At 39.1% G+C, this 9,488-nt stretch overlaps 1 protein-coding gene across 1 annotated transcript; it reads left to right on the top strand.

Moving 5' to 3' along the window:
* The first annotated feature begins 1,343 nt into the window (after nt 1-1,343).
* foxd1 (forkhead box D1) lies at nt 1,344-4,021 on the top strand. The gene has a single exon (XM_008423540.3). It carries the CDS (start codon nt 1,598-1,600, stop codon nt 2,678-2,680), a length of 1,083 nt encoding a protein of 360 aa, XP_008421762.1. The 5' UTR covers nt 1,344-1,597; the 3' UTR covers nt 2,681-4,021.
* The last annotated feature ends 5,467 nt before the right edge of the window (nt 4,022-9,488 follow it).

The raw sequence follows: 9,488 nt of genomic DNA, 5'->3' as shown, positions 1-9,488 counted from the left end.
AATGAATCAAGTTTTAGTCAGGCACTATGTTGCGCCACTTGGAGGTTTTTTCTTTTTTTTTTTTTTTTTTGTACGGCACCATTTCCCCGCTAGATGGCGGTGTAAACAAGGAAACGTCTGAAACGTTGGGGGTGGGGGGAGTCATACGCAAACAAAGCAGATCCCCTTGGAAAGGGAAGCTACCTTATCAAGTTCTAAGCGTGTTTGGATATGGATTTTTTTTATGAACCACACCTAATTTTTCTTTATGTATTTTTAATATATAAATCAATAAACAAACAAAAAAACGTCTGTTTTCCTTATTTAATAATGTAAAAATACAAACAGAATTATTTTCAAATTTCGATTTATTTACTTGCTTGTCATGTTTAATTTGTGCTTTAAAAACCATCACTAACAGGTACTATTGTTATTTCGAACAATAAATGTGATAAAGTGTTTTAAATCAACCTCAAGATGAGCAAGCCAGAATTTAATTAAATTCAATTTGCTTATCTATTGACTTATTACCTAACACGTTAAACATCAAAGAAAGAACCCAAAAGATTAGTAAAAAATAAAAAATAAAAAATCCTAAAACAGGAAAATAAATAATAAGAATTTTGCGATTTTTGCCTGACATTCATTAAAGATGACGTCTTCTGCAATGCTTATTATAAAATTATTGTTTTGTGTTGTTTTGTTAAACCAGACAAATACAATAAAATATAAATGGCTCCATAAAATAATAATAAAAAATCCGAGTCTATAGCCGCTCTCCCACAGCACCACGCATGCAGCCGGCTCTAGGCCCCGGCTTCATGTACATGTAGGGGGGCTTGCCTGCTCTGCGTGACCCGTGACTGATTCGAGTTAACAGCTGACTCTTTCCTACTACAAATGGCTCGCAGGATAATCTGGAGAAGTGCGGGATCACGCAAACTGGGAGCGCCACTCCCAGGAAGCGGGCAGAAGAGAAATAAATGGCCAATCACTGAGCTTATTGTATAATGCATTTTTAACCCCTTTATTTCACCCTTTTTTTATTCTTATTATTTTGTATGTAAATTGAGATAAATGGAGACATGCGTGTCCTCATAGCAATTGGCTACATTTCTAACAAATAAACGCATTTGAGTTTGGAATGCATCAAAAAAGCACTATAGAAAACCTCTTTCCTCACAGGAAAAGGACAACCTGAGTTTTCAAATTCAATTTTTATTATATTATTGTTTTTTGTTGTTGTCTCTCTTCTTTTTTTTACATGCTTCTCGTTTGCCTCTGTGACGTTTCCTCCCCCATGTGATCAGGGCGGTGGTATAAATTTAAAGAAAAGACCCGCCCCTTGTGAGATCTAGGTTTGCCCGTTTCGCAGGTTCTCCCCCCCATAGCACACATTCAGTCTTACCACTCCAGGGTTCGCGCTTCAGTCTGAGAACTGCCTAACCTCCCAAGAAAGAAAAGAGAGAAAAAAATAAAATAAAAATAAAAACCTATGGAAACAGCGCAAAAAACAGCGGACGTTTCTCTCCTGCGCCTCTCCTCTCCCTCTCTTATGAGTTTTTGACGTGTTTTTGAGGGGGGGTTCAGGGGCAGCTCGGAGCGCACAGACTGAGCCATGACTCTGAGCTCGGAGATGTCGGATGCCTCCCTCCTTTCGGAAGAGACCGACATCGACGTGGTCGGCGAGGGCGAGGACGGCGACGGCCACACGCGCTCCTACGTGGACGAGGTGGCGCAGATGCGGGACGGCATCCTCCTGGCCGGCTCTCCTCCTCCTCCTCCGTGCCTGCAGGACGGCTCCACCTCCACCTCCTCCTCCACCAGGGATGCCTTCAAGCCGGCGGGGAAGAACGCCCTGGTGAAGCCCCCTTACTCCTACATCGCCTTAATCACCATGGCCATCCTGCAGAGCCCCAAGAAGAGGCTGACGCTCAGCGAGATCTGCGACTTCATCAGCAACCGCTTCCCGTACTACAGGGAGAAGTTCCCGGCGTGGCAGAACTCCATCCGGCACAACTTGTCTCTGAACGACTGCTTCGTGAAGATCCCACGCGAGCCCGGGAACCCCGGGAAGGGCAACTACTGGACGCTGGACCCGGAGTCGGCCGACATGTTCGACAACGGGAGCTTTCTGAGGCGGAGGAAGCGCTTCAAGAGGCAGCAGACGCAGGACTTGCTGCGGGAGCCCAACGGCTTCATCCCTGCGGCGGCGGCGGCAGCGGCGGCCGCGTACGGGTACGGACCGTACGGCTGCGGCGGCTACGGCATCCAGCTGCAGTCCTACCACACGCACTCCGCGCTGTTCGCCTTCCAGCAGCAGCAACAGCAGCAGCAGCAGCCCAGACATTCCCACACGCACATCCCCTCGCCGTCGCTTATGCCCACCAGCACGGACCTTGCCCGGAGCCGATTTTACCCGCAGCTTGGGTCCGCTCTGGGCTCCGCATCCCCGGCGCAGAAAGCTAGCCCCCCGGCGCAGCAGCAGCAGCAGCAACCGCCGCAGCCGCAGCAGCGGTCTCCCTTCTCCATAGAGAGCATCATCGGCGGGTCGCTGAGCCCCGCCAGGACTCCTCCTGTCATTGTCCCGGTTTTACCGACCTCCGTGGGGCTCCCCAGCCAGCCGCAGTCCGTCCACCCGGAGGCCGTTTTAGTCGAAAACTTCCCGAACAGAATTATCGGCGGCACTAGCGCCTGTTAAAAAAAAAAAAAAAAAAAAAAGTCTTAAAACTGCAACAACAAAAAACTTATCAAAAACAGAAACAAACTTCCCCCTCCCCTCTTTGAAGGTAGGATTATTTTTGTACGTTTGTTTGCAGCAGAATGACGGACATGCAAGAAGAAGAAAAAAAACACTATTTGTGCCTATATTCATGCTGTTTATGAAACTATATATTTATGGTATGGGTTTTTTTTATTATTATTATTTCAGTGAGAATCAAAAGGATTTTTTGACCTCGAATTTTCCTTGTATTTTATCAAGACGTGATTAGTTTCAGTCACTGCTGTTTTCTTTAGGAGCGTCTCAGGACAGGTTCTAAGTGATCACATGTTTTAAATTGTGTCAAACACATCCATCTTTTTTATATCTATTATTATTATTTTATGAACAAATCAAAACAAGGTTTAAAGGTTTTGATTTGAAGTTTGTATTAAAGGAAGAAGAAAAGAACACGCAAGCAGCAAAGTCATTTATAATTCTGTTGCTGTGTGTTTTGATTTGAAGTAATGAAAGCATTGTACATTTTCTTTTTCTTTTTTTTTGCCAATTATGGTGTAACTGAGGTGTGGTATTTTTTACACAATTTGTTTATTAAGAAGAATAAATTTCTCTTTTTGTTTTGCAACAGAAAAGAAAGACGAGACAATAGCTTGTTTGGGAAATCAATTGAATTGCTTTTGAGCTTTCTGGTGCGTTTAAGTGCAAAGTCAAAGTGCAGGAATGACCACTTACAGTGCGGTGCACGCAGCCCCTGCAACGAGGAAGGACAGGCTGCGTCTGGCTGATGAGCGTGTTTCAGCCTCTGTGCGTGTGTTCACAAATGTAGGCTGAATCACGCTGGTCTCGGTGCCACCGCTGCACGTTTTGGAACATGCGCAAACGGGCCTTGCGTGTCCATCTGACCTCTCTCACACTCATCCTCGTAATTGCGGTGAGCGGACAGGAGGGTGTCAGCCGGGTGAGGCAGGGCAGGGAGGGAGGGGGTGCGGCTGTGTTGTCCCTGCCGCCGGGTCACAGATTTACACATCATGGCCATAGTGCTTGAGAAAAGAAATAATAATAATCATCCAGGATATGCTCCCGTTTGACTTACACCGATAAGAAAAATTATTCGAATTTGACGGTGAATAATCGTTCCTGAAAATAATTGTTTTAGAAGTTCAACAGAAGAGATTTAAGTAAGATGACCGTTTTTAATATTAATTATTAAACAAGTATAATAAAAAATGAGAATTTTTTAATATCATTTTTACGCAGAATAATTAGTCATACAAGCTCTAGTTGATTTCTTTTTTAAAGATTTTATACTATAAAAAAAGAAATGTTAGTAAGATAGATATTTATTATATATATATATATATATATATATATATATATATATATATATATATATATATATATATATATATATATATATATATATATATATATATATTCAGCAGAAAGAAGTTGCATTTATATGCTTATACGGGTTGCAAAGTGAAGGAATTTTTTATCATTGTAGTAAAAAGTCAGAATTCTTATAAAGATTGTGACTGAGAAGGTTTTGGTGCTGGTAACAAGTTTAGAAGAAAGAGCTATCGTTGTTAAAGTTGGTTAAAAACTCAAATTCTTCCTCCAACAAAGAAAACGTCTCAACCACAAGTCTAAGGACAACTAGTTGCTTTTACTAAGCTATGATTCAAAGTGAAACCCAGGTAAACACCCCAGCCTCATTATTATCTGCTGACCAGAGCCTAGCTAGTTAGCAGTTTAGCTAACAAATGAAACAGTTGGTATGATTTGTGATAAATAAAAAAAAGAAGAAGCGAGTGAAGTCATAATTTAAACGTCATTGGGAGCTAAATTCATGTACTGATCAGCTCGAGACAATTTTATTGAATGTATTCACATTTCCAAAATTCGTTTTTACAGTGCAGCTTGCCCCGTTGAGTTTTGCGTTAGTGTTGTTCATAAATTAGGTAAAACTGAACACGAACCTAAGTTCTCAATGTAAAAACAGAACCTCTCTCAACTTTATTCACACTTTAGCCTTACTGTTTTCTGTGTGTTCTCTCCTCACTGCACACCAAATGTGAATAGCTAACGGTTCAATAATTTAACTTCAGCTCACTTCAAAAAAAAAAAAATGTAGGTAGAATTGAAAACTTAATATTAATTGGAAATTGAACGTACAAACATGAGTTTGCGGGAGTTCAATTATTTTAATGTAGAATATCTAATATTCTTAGTATGACGTTCAATGACGTGCTAAAATACGTTTGGAAATTGGGATTATTACTGATGTAACATGTAATTTTCAATAACTTCGTAGTTCATTCTTAAATTGAAAATCTGCCAGGGGAAAAAAGTGAAACTGTTGACATTTTGGCAGCAGCTTGATCGGCGCGTAAATGTGAGTTTTGGGAGTTAGAACCCCTTCAATCCGCTTGATTTTTATTTATTTAGATTTTTTTTTTTTTTTTTTTTACATTATACGTCCATTTGTTTCAGATGTTTTCTGCCCCTTTGGAGTGTTCACTTGTGCGTTTTTTACTGCAGAAAGAAGCCACACAATTGCTCTATTTTTTCGCATAAAATCAAACCGCTTTTAAGCATCTGAGATATATGAAAGTACACTTTGAGATGATGCATGTGGTAGACTTTTTTAAAAATTTTTAATCAGTCCACATGGTTGCCTTAAAAATAAATAAATAAATCAAAATACACAGCCTGAGCGCTTCCGTGACTGGATGTGTGCGCCCGCCGCCTGCGTGTGTCTGCCTGCGCTGATCCACAGAAACGTGAAGCGCGTAGTAGATGGCCAAATTGGTACAGCGCTTAGAGCCAGTTCAGTGGGCCACGAGAGGACAGCTATTGCGTGATGATGTAACACGCAACGAGAGACAGACGGGCACACATACACACTGATACAGAACACACACACGCGCGCGCGCGCGCGCACACTGGAGAGAGAGAGAGAGAGAGAGAGAGAGAGAGAGAGAGAGAGAGAGAGAGAGAGAGAGTAAAGAACGAGGTCAGCTGAAGGCTTGTTTACAAATAGCAGAAGTGAAATAGAGACAAAAGCAAAAGTAAATGCGGAAATGATAAATCATGGAATCATTTCCGGAATTTAACAACCAGTTATATCTGGCATTAGTTAGGAATGTTAGGGAATACAGTGCTTATTATTATTATTATTATTATTATTATTATTATTATTATTATTATTATTATTATTATTATTATTATTATTATTATTATTATTATTGTTAAACCCTCTATTTTTCCAGTATTAATGTACGTCGGGCGCTAATTTCCCTGCGTGAATTGCTCTTATAATAACTGAAAGCATTTTTGGAACAGCCTTACCTAGAAATACGTTCCGTAAATTGTTTAAGTGGCCGATTCGGCGTAAATCAACCACTAAATTTCTTGAAGTGCTTTTTCTTTTCTTTTTTTTCTCCACCTCCTCTGTTCTCTTGAGAATATAAGACATTTTACTCAACTCACCTGACTTTGTTTTTTTTTGTTGTTGTTGTTTTTTTGTTTGTTTGTATTTAAAAAAAATAAAAGAAATGAAAAGAATCGTAGGTTAAAATGTAAAAACGGTTCAAGGGATTTGAGGTAAAATAAATAAATAAATAAATAAAAATAAAAGACGCAAAAACACCCTGCCGTAAAATAGAGATCAAATCACGTTGGAAATATCTGTTTACATCCTCCACTTCCTACAATGATTTATTAATTAGTTTATTCTTAAGTGAATGGCTATATGTTTATTGAACTATTGCATAAGATCGTTCAGCTTCCCCCCGCTTAATAATACTAAATAACCTTAAGTTTCGAAAGGATTATGGAAAGTGTTTAACACCGAGATGCGACACATACGGCTGAAAAAAACAAAATAAAAATGATAATAAATAAAGCAAGAAAGAACAAAAAAAAGAAACAGATGCGTTGGGAACTTGGAAGTGTTGGATGTCGGAGGGTGCAGTGAGGTGGAGGTGGAGGAGACCTGCGGCTCAACGTGTCCATGGATCATGTGGCCATCATCCTCCTTGAGCATGACTGAAGCCCAGTTAGCAGTTTATCCTACAGGGTCACACGGGTCATGAGGAGAGGGGATAAGGCAACATCCAGAGCAGAAAAGACTCGTGGTTTAAAAAAAAAGAAAAAAGAAAAAGTCAAGTTAAGTTTCTAAGAAAATTGTAACAAAAAAAAAGCACAAAATTATATTTGAGTTTGAGCAAACAAAAGGTTTTGGTGCAAACGTGTCTGATTCTTACTTTGGTTTTGGATCTGACTCTGTTTTTGGATGAAAACACTGAAACGCACAATAAAAAAAAAGAATTTTCATGTTCAGAAAAAAATCTAAGTATACATTATTTTTTTAAAGCAATCAACGAGTATAATCCAAGTGCACATGAAAGTTCTTTTTAATGAAAAAAGAATAAGAAAAAGTAATTTTCTTTTTTTCCCTGTGTACCAGAAAAAGTGCTGAATTTTTAACAAAACTGTTTTGTTCATTGATAATATTATTAATGAGGGGATAGTTTTACAAATGTAGACTACAAATGTAAACAGTACATCCTGTTATACAATGTTTAGATAACTAAATATTTTAAAAAACTTTGAAATTTAAACAAAATAACTGAAATTGCTTGAAAACTTTGACTTTGGTGACTAAGCCCTCCTGCCTCTCCAAAAAAACCTGACTTGTATAATAAGCACTTTGTAATATTGACAAAAAGCTCGTCATAATTTAATTGTAATTGCAGAATTTTATTGAAAACCCAATCGATGGAATTAAGTTCGATAATGAAATAAAAGGAGTGAAAACGTAACTTCATAAGAACCAGGATGTTTTCCCGTACTCCTTTTTTATTCATTGTGGAAGTCGTTTTAAAAATGCATTTCTAATAAAACCATTGATTATTTTCATTAAAACACATCAGAACGTCATGTTTTTACATAAAACAGAAATATATGTTGACAGCGTTCCCTCTTTATCTTCCTGCAAAACAAATGGAGCTCTGACTTCTTAGTGTTTCACTCCAACTACTACAACAATAAAAAGTGAAGTATCTTTCCTCGCATTATGCGGGTTATCTTTTACAACATAATTTCAGTTTTAAAAGATGTAAACAAAAAAATATATAATTTTAACATTTATTGGACAGAAGCCCAGAGCTGCAGGATCCATAGCAACGCCCCTGCTTCCCCTGGCGGTGCCGGTTCTCTCCATCTGCTATTCAGCGTATGGGAGCGTATGTCTCTACACTCAGCATGTCTGCCTCTAATAGGAGCTCCGCTTTCTACCCCTTAAAGAAGTTTGGGAACTAATGCCACCCCTGAATGCTACCCTAATTAGAGGCTGCTCCAAACTGCAAGGACCTGCTGCACAACGGTGGCTTTTTTCCATTTTTGTCAAGCCATTGCATTTTTCTTTCTTCCCCTCTTTCTTTCTCTCTCTCTGTCTTTCTCGCCATAAAGCTATTAATAAATAAAAAATAAGGAGCGCCACATGGCTCAGTGGCAGGACATCGACTCAGTTTGATTCCCTTCTTCCCTTCTCTCTCTCTGCCCTCCTTCCTGTCCAGCTAATGAACGATAGCCATCAAACCCTTAAATAAATAAATACATTTTTAAAAAAACAATAAGCAACTGTAATTATTTAAAAAAAGAATAAATCCTTTGCCTCACTAAAAACAGCAAGTGAACACCATATGTGGATGATGATGTGCTACCTGGATCCACAGGGTCCGACGGGCTGCTGTTGTTTGCAGAACACCTTGTTCTTCATCATGGGGCATGTTGAATGAACATGTGGTTGCTCACCAGGAATGTATAAAAATAATTCAGTCAGTACTTTTGATTTCAATAGATAGATATTCAGAAAAAATGGGTGAGCTTGGATATGTAACTTAAGCAGGGTGTAAACACCCGGGTCACCTCGGCTCCTGTCGAGGTTGTTTGTGAGCATAAAGTTTTTCAGAAAAAATATTGATTTCCATTGGAGTGTTTTTTTTATTATTATTATTTCTTAACCACCGTCTTGCATATTAATGTCCACTAGATTTTGATTTTCATCAACGGCCATCAGAACATTCAACTCCACCTGTTGGTAGTTAATCTAATCCGGCCGGTTGTATTCTCTCTGAGGGATATTGCACCTCTGGTACGTACTTTTTTATTTTACTCCTCTTACATTTTGACTGTATTTTGTGTTACTTGTACACAAGACATAATATTCTCCCTGTGGGGATCAACAATGCAATCTTGAACTGAATTTGTAGCATTAACCTAAAATGACCTTTCAGTTTTACTTATGAACTATATTTTTTGGGAGGGGGTAACGAACTACAGACAAGCTTGTGTGGCATCACTCTGGAGTAATCTTCTTTTGACAGAGACGATGATGAATGTGGTGAAAAACCAACAAGCAAATCACGGTTAGGTTATGTGGAGAAAGGTGAGACTTACACAATGACCGTACGGCTTGCTAATATGACTTAGTCTGCTCTGGTGACGCAGTCGATGTTAAGGAACGGGACTCAAACATTCCCTGAACAAAAATGTCGGCATTTATCTGAATTCTGCCAGAATTTTTTTAAATGCTTCAAAACGTAGCATTTAGGGGCAAAGTGTGGTTATTTACAGGCAGACTGGACTTGGAGCAAAGAGTTTTTTTAATGTCCACCTAGGGTGCCAAACTGTTGCTTTCATACAACATTTCTCCTGACTTTTCCTCCCTTGACTTATAAATCTTGACTTTATGAACTCAGACATTAAAATTCAACTTGTT

The sequence above is a fragment of the Poecilia reticulata genome, chromosome 12 (assembly GCF_904066995.2).
Source record: "Poecilia reticulata chromosome 12, P_reticulata-male-v2, whole genome shotgun sequence".
Lineage (NCBI taxonomy): Eukaryota > Metazoa > Chordata > Actinopteri > Cyprinodontiformes > Poeciliidae > Poecilia > Poecilia reticulata.
The sequence above is the reverse complement of the archived record's forward strand: the minus strand, read 5'-3'. Positions and strand labels throughout refer to the sequence as shown.

Bases quoted from the DNA above. Each gene is read 5' to 3' on its own strand.
- foxd1 (XM_008423540.3), top strand. From the start codon at position 1,598: ATGACTCTGAGCTCGGAGATGTCGGATGCCTCCCTCCTTTCGGAAGAG.